Here is a 16,037-nt window from a genome sequence, read left to right on the forward strand (position 1 = left end):
CTTAAGATATCTTTAATACAAAAGAATTCTTTGAAAGAGGATATGTAAGCTTTGGTGCAAAAGTAGCATGGAAAAAATATTAGAAATAAATAAAAGGACCACAAGCATTACAGAGATTGTTGTAGTATGTGAATGGAGCACATGGGAAAGGCAAGGCAGAAATGGGGATAGCAAATGATACTTCTTTTTCCGGCATTTATAGATTGATCGGAGCTTGCTTTACTTACTGCAGACGAAACTCGATTATATTTGTCTATGTAGGGTTGCGCATACAGAAAACAAAAGTTTTCGTTCGACTGCGCAACAGCCAAGATCTAGCTATCAAGATACATGAGAAGGTTAGATCTAAGTCATTACCAACACAACAATTGCGGAATAGATGTTGATAACGATGTTGGTGAAGCCTCATAAAGATTCTCAGCGCTAAGCCGTCCATGTAAGTTAGCATGAAGTTTTTCACTGAGTTATTACATGCTAGATGAATATTTTTCACTGTCCTTACTGTCATCCCGTGAGATAGGTGCATCTAGAACATAAAGTTTCTTGGTGTTTCTGAGAGTCATTCTCAGACTGCAGATCTAATCTATTCCGCAATCGTTGTTCGATAACGAGTGGACATGACTCAGTACTCTTGCTGCCCAATAATCAATGGCAGAGTTGTGGACGCCCATATTGACTACAACCATTATAGGAAAAGACACTGTTGAACTTGTTGATTTTCATGTATGTTCCTATTGCTTCACGATACTGATCAATACCTGATGTGAGATATTTGACATCCCGTGAGTGAACCCTTCAATCACTATGTCTACTTATCCTCGTTACTGGCATGACACCTTTTCTCGTTCCTGTATTCAAGTATTCCCATGATATGCATCATGCCGTTGTCTGTGCAGACTTGTTTGTAAATGCTTTCATACTGAGTGAAGCCTAAAAGTATCTCTCTATTATCTAGAGGAGCAATTTCAATTCTTGAACTATTAAGACCAAATGTGTAGTCCCTAGATAACTCAATGACAACTTTTTTTAGCACCCTGTTACGGATGATACTTGGTAGACCAAAGTGATCCTTCTAGCATACATCATCTCAACACTCTCTTGGTTCAAGGATAAAAACAAGTAAATCTTTTTAGTGATGATACTATTTAATAAAACCAATAACAACGTCTCGTAGTATATTAGCTAGATGGGTCTACCCAGCCACATTGTTGAAACAACAATGTGCCCTCATTGAGATTCAATTGCCCATGACCATGAAAACGGAGTCATCTGGTGTTAACGAGTTCGTCTAAGAGACTAGACAAAAGGTATAAAGTTGTGTTCATGTTTCTACACGTGCGCATGGGTTTTTCTCTGAATCTCACATTCATGAACCATAGCAGTTATAGCATAAAATCATGAAACATAATTTTTGAAACAGATGTAAATAACAAATATTATAGTCTCTTGCGTATACATCCAACAGTATAGTGAACCTTGTACCGACATACCTTACCGCCTCAAGAAAGGTATTAGTATTATAAGTATTATTTGATTCAGATAATAGTAAAAAAAAATATGCCCACATACTGGTAACCCCTTTTGGTGGTGGAAAAGGTTCGAGGAGGGGATGTCCATTTCTAGTGGGCAAAATAACCAAGTGGTAGGGATATTCTTGAGCATTGATACTAGAGATTTGGACCATTTGTTATCCTTTGACAGTTTAGCACGATTCACACTTCACCTAGCAGAGCAACGGAATTGAGTGCCTAACAATTCCGAATCTACTATTCCTTGCGGCCACTCCGCATGAAGCTGTGTAATAGCAGCGTCAGGTTTTCATGCGACGAGCCTCCTTTCGCCATGGCTCCGTGAGCTCTCTCCCGGTACTCCTTGCACTTTCTCCTCCTCTCCTCTGCCACTGCCCCATCGCCCATAAGCTCCGACACTGCTCGCGCAATGTGCCCCCGCACTACAGGGTCCACGGCCTTTTCGGCATCGAACGGCCTAACTGGCACGCCGACGCCAAGTACGTCCACCGCAAGCCTCTCATTGAGGAACTGGTCACCGAAGTGAGGCCACGTCACGACAGGCACGCCTTGCGCGACGGACTCCAGCAGCGAGTTCCACCCGCAGTGGGTCATGAAGCCACCTACGGCGCGGTGTGACAGGATGGCGACCTGAGGCGCCCAGCCATGCACTACGAGCCCATGCCTTGCCGTGCGCGTCTCGAGGGCTTGGAGCCACTCTTTCGCTTCTGGCAAAACCGTCTCGGACTCCTTCACCACCCAAAGGAATGGCTTCCCAGAGTCCTCGAGGCCGTGTCCGATCTCGTACAGCTGCTTGGGAAGCATCTGCGCGAGGCTGCCGAAACTTACATAGACGACCGTGCTCTGGTCCATCTTGTCCAACCAAGCGGTGACCGCGCTCTGGTTTACGGTGCGAGCCTCCTCGTTCCGGCTATTGAGGAAGAAGGGCCCGGGCGCCCACACCGGCTTGCCCAGCGCTGCCTCATAGCACGCAACAAACTGTTCTTCGAGGCCGAGGAACGTGTTCACCACGGCGCCGTCGGCCATGCGGATGCCCTCCCTCACCTCCTCCACGAACTTCCCCCATGCAGGAATGCAAGTTAAGAAGGCAGCGGCCCATGTGTCCTTGCTCAAGTCCACTCGCACCGGCATGCCCGGCACGACGCACGTGTGATCGTCGCCTCTGTGAAGAAGCCCGTGCTTGGCGACGTTGAAGTCGCAGAGTGAGTAGAAGCAGGATGGGCCGGTGAAGGTGAGCCGAGGGACCCCGAGGCTCCTGGCGACGCCGACCGTCCACGGGTTGCAGGAGTCGGAGATGATGCAGCTGGGGCGCCAGGGCAGCGAGCGCACGTAGGCCTCGAGTGGCCCGGCGAGCCTATAGAGGGACAGGAACAATTGGAGGACACTGTCGCTATTGTCGCTGCTGCCCCGGGGCAGCCCGTCATGGGCCGGCGGGAATGGGAGCTCGACAATTTCCAGCGGCAACATGGCGCTCCGCGCCCTGTCGGCTAGTCCCCGCAGGCGCGCGGCGTTGACGGGCGTGGTGACGAGGCTCACTCGCACGCCGCGTCCTGCGATGAGGCATGCAAGGTCGGCCATGGGGGTGGTGTGGCCCTGCCCCATGAGCGGGACGAGAACAAAGTGTGTTGGTGGAAGAGTAATGGATTTCTCCGTCTCCGCGGGCGCCATTGTTGACGTGTACGCGGTACCAACGGTGTGAAAATGTGCCTCTATCTATTAGGAGTAGTCCCCAACGCCTCTATTTGTTGTCCATCTGCTTAAGGAATCTATGAAAAGGGAACACGTACAGCGGGAATTCAACAAAACAAAACACAAAAAACTAGCCATCACATGTGATGTGCCTCTGTGCTCGGCTGTTGGCCAAGCGCGTACTCCCATGCATGTCGTGTCCTCCCAGCAAATGCAACGGGCCAAAAGACAAAGCTACAAAGCTGCACATATGATAGTGCGGGTTGCACGTGTAATTCACGTGTTCGTACACACATTTTCCTTGATGTCCGGTTTTGGTTTCTAACGTGAGCACCCGAGTAGATTATACTTACCTCTATCTACAATGTAAGACATTTTCGCAATCTACTCCCTCTGACCAGATACATTCGTATCTTAGACAAATTTAAGATAACTAATATGGATTGGAGGGAGTAGCAATAGAACAAACACAGTACTAGTATATAGCAGTGCAACGGTGAGCAGCCACCACGCGTAAAACATCATTCCCATTCCCCTCAAACTAACGACGGTCAAAGCATAAGCATGGCGACGAGCGTGGTAGAAGACTCTTTTCCATGGGAGCAGCAGCCGCTGGTGCATGTGTACGCGGTGGCTGGCGCCGTTCTGGCGTGGTGCGCCGTGAGGGCGCTGGAGTGGGCGTGGTGGAGGCCCCGGCGCCTGGAGTGGGAGCTGCGGGCGCAGGGCCTCCGGGGCAGGGCGTACCATTCCGTTGCCGGCGACGCACCGTTTATGGAGCGTCTCCACAAGGAAGCCAGGTCCCGGACCATGCCGCTGGGCAGCCATGACGTCGTGCCGCGGGCGATGCCCCTGTTTCACCAGACCATCATGGAGCACGGTGCGTGTACTTTTCTTCCCTTTCCTTTTTCTTGAGTGACCGTAATGTTTCTTTTTAGCGGCATTATTAGCTTAGCTTCGCTACACCCTGAGTCGTTTGAGAACAACCAAATGTGTCCATGGAAGGATTTAGTTCTTGTTATGTTCGGTTTTAATGGTTCTATAATGCATGTCGGAAATGCCTTTATTAATTTAAAGCTGGAAAAAATATGATGTCTTTATAAAAAATGTTTTTGGGTATGAAATCCACTGTTCTACCAACATCTTAATTTGGTGGCATGGCATCTCACATGAGTCTCTCACACGCAACAGACGGCTTGATAATAGTCCCACTTGACAAATACTCCACCTAAATAAACAGACTATAACACAAAATGAAATCGGAAACGTGTATATGCCCATGTACACTGCTAGTAACAAGCTTCGATGTATTTGTCAAAAAAAAAACAGGTAAATTGTCGATCACTTGGTTTGGACCGGTGCCTAGAGTGACCATCACCGAGCCTGAACTGGTGCGTGAAGTCCTGTCCAACAAGTTGGGTCACCTTGAGAAGCTCAACCTGGGCCGACTTCAAAGGATGCTGCACCATGGTGTGGGTAGCCACGAGGGCGAAAAATGGGCTAAGCACCGGAAGATCATCACCCCTGCCTTCCATCTCGAGAAGCTCAAGGTTATAATACTTGTGTTCTGTCATTGACAACAAGTTCAGACTGTAACAAAAATCCCCATTCCATTTACAGCGCATGTTGCCAGCTTTCGCCACATGTTGCACGGAGCTGGTGCACAGATGGGAAGTTCTAGCCGCTGGTGATGCGCCATGCGAGGTAGATGTCTGGCCTGATATGAAGAATCTGACAGGGGATGTCATCTCGCGGGCCGCATTCGGCAGCAGTTACCATGAAGGCAGGAAGGTATTCCAGCTTCAGGGTGAGCAGATCGAGCTCATCGTGCAGGCCATGGACAAGATGCATATCCCTGGTTACCTGTGAGTTCATTCTCCTTTGGCATTTACCATGGCTTAGCACAACAATATTACTAGATTGAATTGCTCTGATTGTGCTAATGCATTTTCTTATGTGCAGGTTCTTGCCAACCAAAGGCAACCGAAGGATGAATCAGATTGTTGCGGAGATCGAGAGGGTCCTGAAAGGCATCATCGCGAAAAGAGAGAAGGCCTTGAAAGCCGGTGAAGCTACGAGTGGCGACGATCTTCTCGGGCTGTTGCTGGAGTCCAACATAGCACACTGCAGGCCGGGAGATGCCGGCGCCGGCATCACGACGGAAGACCTGATTGGAGAGTGCAAGCTGTTCTACTTCGCCGGCATGGAGACCACGTCCTTGCTGCTCACGTGGACCATGATCGTGCTATGCATGCACCCGGACTGGCAGGACCGTGCCAGGGAGGAGGTCATGCATGTCTTCGCCCACGGCACGACGCCAGATTACGACAGCTTAACTCGCCTAAAAATCGTGACCATGGTGTTGTACGAGGTGTTGCGGCTGTACACGCCGCTGACGTCGGTCCATCGCAAGACATGTAAGCCCATGGACCTCGGCGGTGTCAGGTACCCAGCGGGCATGCTGTTCATGGTGCCATTCCTGTGCCTCCACCACGACAAGGATGTTTGGGGCGCGGACGCCGATGAGTTCAGGCCAGAGAGGTTCGCCAATGGGATCTCCAAGGCAGGGGCGTCGGCCGACGCGCCGGCCTTCTTTCCATTCGGGTGGGGCCAGCGGACCTGCGTCGGCCAGAGCTTCGCGATGCTAGAGGCCAAGATGGGGATCGCCATGATTCTGCAGCGCTTCTCCTTCGAGCTCTCGCCGTCCTACACACACGCGCCGTTCCCCATCGGCCTGCTGCACCCAGAGCACGGTGCGCAACTCATGCTCACAAGGCTTCCGTGAGTTGCATATTGCAAAATCCATTGGTTAACCTGCATGTTGTGTTCGAATAAATGGGCTCGGGCCAATAAATTTATGAATTTCCAGAAAATATCAAATGCTCATGTTGACAATAGGTGGGGTGCTAAGTTTGGTCACAGGTGGAAACTTAGAGCATCTCCACCGGCGCTCCCACTAGAGCGTCCGGCAAGTATACCGGACAGGCGGCTGCCCGCACCGGCGCTCCCAGTTGGTTTTATCTTTCATGTTTTTGAATGATGATTTTAAATGAACCGGTGATATTTGTTTTAAACAAAAGTTAACAAACTTAAGCGGAATTTAAACTAAACCCTAGATCTAGCAGCGCAATTGCCTCCGGCCTTGAGGTACTTGTATGATCATGGCCTGTCGGAGTCGATGGTGGCGGCGGTACATACGCTCTGGGCACGAGGAACTTGCATGCCTCAATGACCGGCCGGTGGTGGTGGAGTTGGCTGACGCAAGGATGCTTTAGCTCGGTATGATTCTGACCCTTGGAGGACACTCGGTCAGTTTTAACGTTAGTGTGTGTAGCTCAACTGCTAAATCTGCTCTTGGGGAGGAATTGAAATGAAATGAAATGATGGTGAGCTCGGAGGATACCAATGTTTCTGTTCAGGTGCTGCTCTTGCTTGCTTGTAGGTAGGATTGTGAAAGAGTCACATTCTGCTTAGACAGAGGAAGAAGTATACAGGCCAAGCTGTGTAATCCCGGCCTGCCGGGAGCTTGATTTGCACATCCATCCAGTTTGGGCGGCCATCTAAGCGGCACAAGCCCACCCCAACGGAGCAGGGCGATCCGACTTGCTCGCCGTCGACGGCTTCTCCCGCTCCCAGCCACCTCAGCCTCTGATCCACCCTTGCAAAGCAGCTAACGAAGATGCTCCTTCAATCCATCAGCGGAAGTGAGAGAGATTGATGTAGTAAGTACATATTGATGACCCCAGCTTGGGGTCTGAGCAAGGTTTTGGTTACCGAATGGTGCATTTTTACCCAGCGGGGGCGGTAAAATTGGTTGCCACGGTTACCACGAAATTTCGAGCAAATTTTGAAAAAAAATTATAATTTAATTTTGAATTCAAATTAGTTCAAAATAGATCGATATAGATAGCACTTGAACCTATATTTATCATAAAAGAGCTACTAGCTAGTGGAACGTTGTCTACATGTGTGCTATCAAGTGCTGCCATACTTTACTATACATTGAGCGTTTGAATTAAAAAAAATTGAAAAATTCGATTTTTTTGCTTGAAATGCCCATTTACCGAGGGGGACCGAAATATGCAGTAACCGTGGTAAATCTCGAAATTTCGAGCGGTAACCAAAACCCTGGGTCTGAGCAGCATGATCAATTTGTTAATCAGACTAAATAATATGTTAATTGCTTCCAAAACAAACTTATCAATATTAATTGGGGTTGCTAGATGGATGATCAATCATTTAATTCCGCCAGCGCAAGTGAGAGAGATTGGTGTACTCTTCTGTCTGATTAACAATGTGCATAATAGATTTGTAGTATGTTGGAGCAGTACGAAATGGATATTTCTAAAAAGGGAGCCATATCATCTAATCTTTTACTGAATTTGCCACCTTGAGCAGAAAAGTGATCTACAAGATCTATTGAGTAATCTTGGCGATCCTTCTCATTATGTTCAGGGCTTGAACATGAAAGGCTGCCCTCTTCTTCTACATAAGGCGGAGCAATACCATCAATTATGCATTAAGTCAAGATTGAATGAAAAGGGGGATATAATCCAGCTGACCTGAATTTATTGCATGATGCATTTGTGTCCTGTACTAGAGAGTACATCACAGACAAGCTCAGTGTATCTTTGAACTTGACCTCAGTACACTACACTGAAATATAATTACTTGCTTAAGAATTCACACAAAGATTTGAACTACATAATTATATGGTATTAATGCATCATTACATGTTAAAGAATTGATGTGAAGATATGAGTCACAAATATTATATGGGAATTGAAGGAAGCAATAAGTTAGGATTAGGTCTTGGCGACAGCGTCGGCGCAAACAAACACATCAAAAGTAGTAACACCTAATCTTATTTTATGTCCTTTCCAACTGTTGGAAGTTGCAACATTTCTAGTGGTTTATAGTGATTGCTAGAACTCCTTGAGGCTGATATAGGGTATTTATAAATAGGCAAACTTAGTTTTTTTACTGATTCAACCGCAAGCCATGCTCGGGTGTTGCACAGTAAGAATATGCACCTAGTTGGCGCAGATATATCATGAAGACGAGTCTTAAATACACATTATAAAGTCTCAGGATGGAGACAATCGTTAACGATGTGTCCATGTCATTTGCGGGTGAAATGATTATAGATGGAAATTCATTGTTTACCGATAGAGTGTCTACTTGTAGGCCACTAGGATAACATTGGCGCTCGGCAATGTGCGATTGCAGTGGCTTTTTTTATCTGCGAGCGCGCTGAAAATTGGACATCTGGCAATGCAGAAGAGCTTCACCTATGATTATTAAAGGTCCAGACCATTAAGGGGTCGCGTTAGAGTTTTAGCACCTCAATTCCACCACATTGTGACTATCTCCGTTAAGTCTCCATTTGTATACATCATTGATATCGTTTGACTCGTCATTCAAAATTATGCATTGCTCATGTACTTCATTATTTTGTGTTGACGCAAGTAACAATGACGTGAACAACCAAGCGTGAACGAAACAAAAGAAAAATGATAGCTAGAATGTTCCATGGTGGGGCCTTATAAGATATTGAAAAACAATTACATAGTTGAATCCAACGTACATTGAGACAACTTTTATAAGAGAAGAACTATCGGCTTCAAAAGAATACAACAAAGTACTCTTGTTCCAATCAATTAATTGCCGCTTTAAAAAGGAGAAACTCAAATTGATGGGGATGTATGGTTAAAGATGGCAGGGGTGTCTTTTTGGCATGCTTTCTTGCACTCCTCCATTGATACAAAGCAATCTTCCAGCACTAGACACAAGTAGCAACAATTACCCGAGCAGCCCTTACTATAGATGCACAGTCCAGTTGGTAAATTGATCTTGTCGTTCTCCATGCCCTCGATGATCCGGCCTGGGGAGTGAAAAAACGAAACCACAAGTAGTTCCCACTTGTGTATTAGTAAACAAAGTTTGAGTCGAATAGGAAACAAGACGAAAACGTACGAGAGAAGGAGCAATAGCTTTGTGGCATATATGATAGACGTGCGACTTACATTGTGCATGAAGAGCAAAGCACACGAGAAACAGTAGAGGGAGCAGCATGGCTGGTGCACGTGTGTGATTGGTGTGCCTGTCCATCAAGATCAACAATCTAATGGATGCTTTGGTTGATATGTGTTGTGAATATGTGTTCTAGTCAACTACCATATGCACTCGTCCTATATATAGAGAGATGGAGACCATGGTCGAGAAGGACGAAGAAATAGGAATATTGTTCATGCCGACCTGCCGTATCAAGGTTCCCCAAAAAAGATCTGGCCGTATCAATTGCAATTAATTTCTTGTTTCCTGTGGGATCTTCTCAATAAATAGAGAATATAAATATTGGCAAACAGTTAAATAGATAGATATTGCATGCGAGAAGGGAAATCCAACACAATATGCGCTTCATTCAAGTACCTAAATCAACAGATTTGCTATGGTAGGGAAGGATGGAGTCGGTCAGAGGTACATATATACTCTCCTTATGGCCTACAACCAATTCATATGCATGCAGATTAGTATGCCCATGGCGTTATGTGCTCTCAAGACTTTGAGGACACTATGTGGATTCTCAGCCCACATGGATGGTGGTTGATGTAGTTTGGAAGAGCTTGGGCCTCTTTCTTAGCTTAGGGCGATTGGTTTAGTGAGTCTGCAAAACTTACCTCATTCGCTACAAAGGTCAGGCTTAGTAAAATGGTATATCTTGCCAACCTTGGCTATATACTGCACCCGTGGACTGGGCATAGATGGAGTATTTGAGAAGGATCAAAGGATAATCGATGAGGTGTTTGATGAGATATTTTGGGCGTCAGCTACCGAGATGGACAATTTCAACAACACCAGTGCCCCACAATACCTTAAGGATAGTAAGAATGAAAGACTTGGCTTGCTGCATTCAACTCCTTGATGGCTTGTGTCAGAGCATCTCTAACCGACCCCTATAACTTAAAGGATAAAATTGCCGAGTATCCTTTAGCAGAGTATATACCCTCCTCTAAAAACTGGCATTTCTAACCGGTCTCCTAAGCTTAATAGAGTAAAACTTACATTTTGCTCATGCAGTTCGTCGAACATTTGCTATGAGCATCCGCAGCGAGAAGCAATGATCGATGGCGACACTGCTGGCGACAACCATGGACACGAACAGTGCGCCGCCGATGGCATTGTTGGGCCCTACAAAAAAATCAAACTAGAACAATCCCTTTGTGAAACCATTTGTGCATGGGCATGTTGCGCTCACTGTTCTCCCACGGTCGCAGCGGCCTGCGCTCCTCCAAGTGGCCACCACCGTCCGCTGCCCAGGGTGATGACTCCCCGATACACGATCATCTCTAGAGGACAATATGGAACGCATGTTCAGGATGTTCAATGGCAACCTCAACGGCAGGATCTCGCGGGTCGAGCTGGCCGCACTATTCAAGAGCAAAGCCCGACCGGCGGCAGTGGCAGCGGGGCGTCTTCTTACCCTCGCGCGACGGGGCAGCGCGGGTGGCCTCCTCGGGCCTGAGGCACTAGTGAAGGTTGTCGTGGTGTGGCGGCTCGCCGGCGTGGATGTCTGCGTGGGTGTTGCGGCGGCGTGGGAGAAATCGTGGCGATGGTGCTCGCTTGCTACGGTGGCCGGATCTGGCCTAAAGCCGCACCGGTGCGGACCGGTGACTGATGGGCCATGGTCCGGCGCGGTGGTGCTCTACACCTACTCCAGCGGCTGCATGGTGGCTGCGGTAGGATGCAGGGCGGCACTGCTTAGATTTGGCCCATCGTGATCAAGTGGAGGTACGTGGTGGTTGGCCCTGCTGTTCTTCGAGCTCCAAAATTTTGATCTATTCATGACGGCCTCCTCGATATGGACACCGACCGGTTCCGGTCTTCCTTTCGAAGATTTCAGCTTTTGGCACATGGCGCCAGTGGATATCTATCGGAATTAATCCGGTCGTACGCGCCCTCATCTTCGGCTAGAGAGGCTTCATGAGGGCGTGGCCGTGGGACATGTCTAAGTATATATTTCCACGGCGTTGACAGAGGTGAAGAAAGTCATGGTGGCTGCGATTAGAGACTGGTAATGGTGAACAGGATTTTTCGTTGGGTTGAAGAATGGCAGCACAGGTCTTTCTTGTGTGTCGGGTGTTGAGTACTTGCATCAGCGGCGTTGGTAGGAGGGGGCGGCAACACAGGTGGAAACCATTTTTGTGGTGCTCTTGAGTACCGAGCCGTGATTTCCAGGATGAAAGCCCAAGGCCTGGCCTTCATTGGTTGTACCTGGCAATGGCCTTGTTGAAGGCATTGATTTGCGATCTCGGTCTTTCTTCGGGATGAAAACTGAAGATCCTTGATCGGGCGACGACAACGCTTCTGCATTGTTTCATCTTTGGAGGCGTCGCTTTTGGAGAGCCTATTTTGCGGTCCGAGTGTTGTTTTTGGTGGTGGTTAGAGTGCTGCTGTTGCAAGTGTTTCGTCACCGGGGTCTTCGGTTTTATATTTTTTTTTGTTCTTGGTTATGTGCATTTTGGATGTCTTTCGATATCTATATCTTATTAGTGCATAGGCTGGGTGTAATTGATATCATTGTCATATTAATATATTACTCTATTCAATAAAAAAATGTATTTATTAACAGCCTGTTGCAGAAAATGTAGTAAAAGGCTGCGTATAATAGACCCAAAGTGGTCAGAACCTGCGCAAGCAAGCGGGAGCTACATGCACCGGGCTGCCCTTGCATGTATGTATGTATTGCCAGGTATAGTGAAGACGGTACGTGCTTATGTTTTTACTGCCTTCCTGTATGCATGTATGTTCTAGACCGTACCTCTGACTTTTTATTGTCTTCCTGTATATGTATGCATCTTCCAGACTGTACGTGCTAGCCAGTTTCGATCAGATTGATTCAGAGCCTCAGGTGCTGCAGCGCAGAGCTGCCGTCGAGGCCCTTGGCCCTGTTGTGCCGGATCAGCTCTGCCATCGTCGTGCTCCTGAAGCGCGCCTCGCCATCAGCGACGATTGGCCTTAGCACTCTGGTAGACGTGGGCGCGTCCTGTCTTCGGAAGAAGCAGACCACGGAGACGCGAGGCCCGGTGCTCTGGGCCACCACGCGGTGCTCCACGCTCTTGAACCTGTCGTTGGAGACGATCTGCAGGAAGTCGCCGACATTCACCACCAGCGCACCTTCCATCGCCGGTACGTCCACCCACACAGCAGATGACTTGTTGCTGCTGCTGCTGCTGCTGCTGCCGCCGCCGCCATCGTAGTCTTCCTTGAGTAGCACCTGGAGGCCGCCGACGGCGTCCTGAAGAAGCACGGTGAGGAAGCAAGGGTCAGAGTGGCGTGTGGTGCCCAGTGTCAGGTGCGGCTCCGGGCAGGACGGGTAGTAGTGGCCGGCGAGCCTCTCGAGGCATGCCGCGTCCTCCTCCAGGTGGCTACTGCGAAGGCCCAGCGCCTCCGACAGCAGCTCAAGCAGGGTGCGTCCCAGCTGCTGCATCAGCCTCGCGTACTCAAGCGCGATGAGCCGGCACGCGGGTGGGATCTCCTCCGGTGGCGGCAGCTCCGGCGTCGTCTCCATGTACAAGGTGTCGCGCCACTGGGCCGCCGGTGACTGGAACAGGTCGAAGTTGCTCCAGTACCTCACGGGCCGACCAAGGTCCCGGCTGTAGTACGGTGCCTTGGCCTCCGCCGGCTCCTCGTGGAATCCCCGCACCGCCGCGAGTATCTCCGACATGACCGCCTTGGGCACGCCATGGTTCACTACCTGGAAGAAGCCCACCGTCTCTGCAGCCGCCTTCACCGCCGCAACCAGCTCAGTTCGCTTGGATGGTGTGGTAGTTGTACCACCCGTGGCAGCCGCGAGGTCGATGACCGGGATGGTGAAGTGGTGATCATGATCTGTGTGCTCTATGGGCAGTGGGTGGTGGAAGATGGAGGGGATGGTGGTGACGCCCGCATCGACGAGGCCTTTGACGCCGGCCTTGGTGTCGTCGAAGGCCTTGAGCGCACCAAGGCGATCGTAGTCTGAGGCCATCAATAATTGTACTACTCCACTCCACTCCACTAGATGATTATTGCTGCTCGCTCAAATGAACTCTGGGCTGGTGCAAATCCTGCGACAAAAGCTCAGTCCACTATATATTAATTTTCTGCATTACCTATCTCTTTCCAACTACTCCCTCCGTCCCATAATATAGGACGCTTTTTGATATTAATATAGTGTCAAAAAACGTCTTATATTATGAGACGGAGGGAGTAATATACAAGAGACAGCCTAACTTGCAGTTCCTTAATTATGTAATCAGTGCGGTGGTTGATCCATCATTGTTTCCCTATCATTTTCCGAAAATCAATCATTGTAGTTCTTTATGTAATCAGTTCTTACCTAATTTCGAATGCTAAGTAATTGCAGCCTTGCAGGGTTCAGTGGCTTGAGCTGGAACTGAAACAACAAAATTACTCCTTATTATGACTACCTTTCACACATCAACAGTCACGTGCTAAGAAATGGAAAGAGAAGGATAGTCAGATTTGATCAACAGAGACTATCAACAATTCCTGCTAAGGAGAGGTGCGGCTTGCACACCAATGTTTTAAATAGCGGGCTATTTGTACATGGGACCATTTAGCGGCACCCTAGTGAAAAGGCTATATAGCGGGCTATAGCGGAGCTATAGCCGGCTATTTAAAACATTGTTGCACACAACAGAAATGCACACTAGATTGAGGAGATGATCAATTTTTTAGTAGTGTGGTGGAGCTCGAACCGATGAATTACCTTGGATCGACCAGACAGATGGGAGACTGGATCTTGGTTGGCACTTGATCCATAGGAAAATCTCCCTCGCTCTTTCAGAAGTAATAGTTTTTTTTTCTTTTTGCGGAATTTGAGAAGTAATAGTGAGCAGCAAGGTCTCCATCTCCTTCCTAAAGTACACAAACCAAAGCTTGGTACTCAAAAAAATGATATGAGCTTAATAATTATTATTTTTCGCGAATGATATGAGCTTAATTTGTACTGCAGAAATCAAAATCTAGACTTTGTACGGAAGAAATTGAAGCCTCTATAGTCTGAATGAATCCCTTCACCACGATGTTGCCAAGTACCAGTCCCGGTTCTTTTGGGCAGGAAAAGGCAATAAACAGAAATACCACATGGTGAAGTGGTCTGAGTTATGCAAACCCAAGGACCAGGGTGGTCTTGGGATTATCTCATCCAAAAGGATGAAACTACTAGGGAAAACCCTAGTAGTAGCGCGGGTTTTGAGGCTATCAGCAGCGCGGGCAGCTGCGCTACCAATAAGGCGCTACAACTAACTGTTAGTAGTAGCGCGGTCTGTACCCGCGCTACTACTATGGACTATATCAGCAGCGCGTTTCCGGAACGCGCTACTATTTATTAGCTGTAGCGATTTCCTGGCCCCGCGCTACTGCTATATCTTTCATCATTTCCTCCCGGCTTCCTACCCCGTTTCAGCTTCAGCAATTTCCAGATACTAGGTACTACCAGATATCAATTTCATAAAGCATTATAGGTACTAGGTAGTACTCCCTCGGTTTCAAATTACTCGTCGTGGTTTTAGTTCAAATTTGAACTAAAACCACGATGAGTAATTTGGAACGGGGGAGTACTAGATAACAATTTCATATATACTCAACATGCATCCTCAAGCAGTACAAGGTGATGTCGACGACGATCATCATATGTAGTTCTAGATGATATCGACGACGATCATCATATGTAGTTCTACATGATATCGACGACGATCATCATATGTAGTTCTAGATGATATAGCCACACACACATATGTAGTTCTAGATGATATCAATGACGATCATCATCCTCAAGCCTGGGCAGTGGGTGTTCCTGTTAGTAATTAGGATGGCCTGTCCAACACGAAGATTCTTGCCAACGAGGAATCTCTTCCACCCAACCGAGTTTAAGTGTGTGCGACCGTCTGTGTCCATGCGGTAAGTACAGGTGGTGACGGAGCACCTTGCGGTAAGGCGTAGTCCAGCTGAGCCTTCTTCATCAGGCTCAATACCACAACTCACATATAGGTTCTATGGCAATTTCTGAATAAGAAAAACATATCAATTAATAAATAGCCTCGCACATACTCTTGCAAATATATTTCTATTAAGTCTAGATTTCTACACTATCAAAAGACACAGTACTATGCATTTGTACTAACTAATCATAAATTCTACTAATAAGTATATATGGATTATCTACACTATTAAGAGTTCCTTGGATTCTACACTAATAAGCATGTGATCAGACTCTACACTAAAGCATATCATCGACTAGATTCCACAAAGCATATCATTGGACTCTACACTAAGCATATCATCGGATTCACTAAGCATATCATCGGATTCACTAAGCATATCATCGGATAATTTGCATTTGTAAGTATAACTATAAAGCATATATATATATCATCAAATTACTACAGTCAGTACGTATAACATACCATTTCATGCCGATCGACCATGGTACTTGTCAGGCGGGTCACGAATGGCACCCTGACAAAGTCATCACGTGGCGGAATTATGTCCCATATGTTGCACACCTCCTCCTCGCTCAGCCTCATTCTTTGAGCTACGATGGCTTCATGAAGTGGGTTCTCATCATCTTCATCGAGTGGGTCCTCATTATCTTCATCATCTTCATCATCTTCGTCATCTTCATCATCTTCCACCAGGTTGAGATAAATGACAGCCAACTTGGGTCTTTCTGCTCTGAAGGAGAAGCTGATCAACTCACCACTAGTAAGACGCATGCGGGCAAGGAAACGGGCCCATCCATCTCCTCTAATCTGCGAC

At 47.6% G+C, this 16,037-nt stretch overlaps 3 protein-coding genes across 3 annotated transcripts; 1 reads left to right on the plus strand and 2 right to left on the minus strand.

The window, feature by feature from the left end:
* Window positions 1-1,496: 1,496 nt before the first annotated feature.
* LOC123099299 (UDP-glycosyltransferase 73C1-like) lies at window positions 1,497-3,207 on the minus strand. Its single transcript, XM_044521479.1, has one exon. It carries the CDS (start codon window positions 3,195-3,197, stop codon window positions 1,767-1,769), a length of 1,431 nt encoding a protein of 476 aa, XP_044377414.1. The 5' UTR covers window positions 3,198-3,207; the 3' UTR covers window positions 1,497-1,766.
* A 542-nt stretch (window positions 3,208-3,749) lies between these two features.
* LOC123099300 (cytochrome P450 72A11) lies at window positions 3,750-6,078 on the plus strand. Its single transcript, XM_044521480.1, has 4 exons — window positions 3,750-4,095; window positions 4,545-4,765; window positions 4,836-5,080; window positions 5,178-6,078. Exons 1-4 carry the CDS (start codon window positions 3,783-3,785, stop codon window positions 5,998-6,000), a joined length of 1,602 nt encoding a protein of 533 aa, XP_044377415.1. The 5' UTR covers window positions 3,750-3,782; the 3' UTR covers window positions 6,001-6,078.
* A 5,741-nt stretch (window positions 6,079-11,819) lies between these two features.
* LOC123095576 (1-aminocyclopropane-1-carboxylate oxidase homolog 1) lies at window positions 11,820-13,332 on the minus strand. The gene has a single exon (XM_044517086.1). It carries the CDS (start codon window positions 13,240-13,242, stop codon window positions 12,115-12,117), a length of 1,128 nt encoding a protein of 375 aa, XP_044373021.1. The 5' UTR covers window positions 13,243-13,332; the 3' UTR covers window positions 11,820-12,114.
* Window positions 13,333-16,037: the final 2,705 nt, after the last annotated feature.

The sequence above is a fragment of the Triticum aestivum genome, chromosome 4D, assembly GCF_018294505.1.
Source record: "Triticum aestivum cultivar Chinese Spring chromosome 4D, IWGSC CS RefSeq v2.1, whole genome shotgun sequence".
Taxonomy (NCBI): Eukaryota; Viridiplantae; Streptophyta; class Magnoliopsida; order Poales; family Poaceae; genus Triticum; species Triticum aestivum.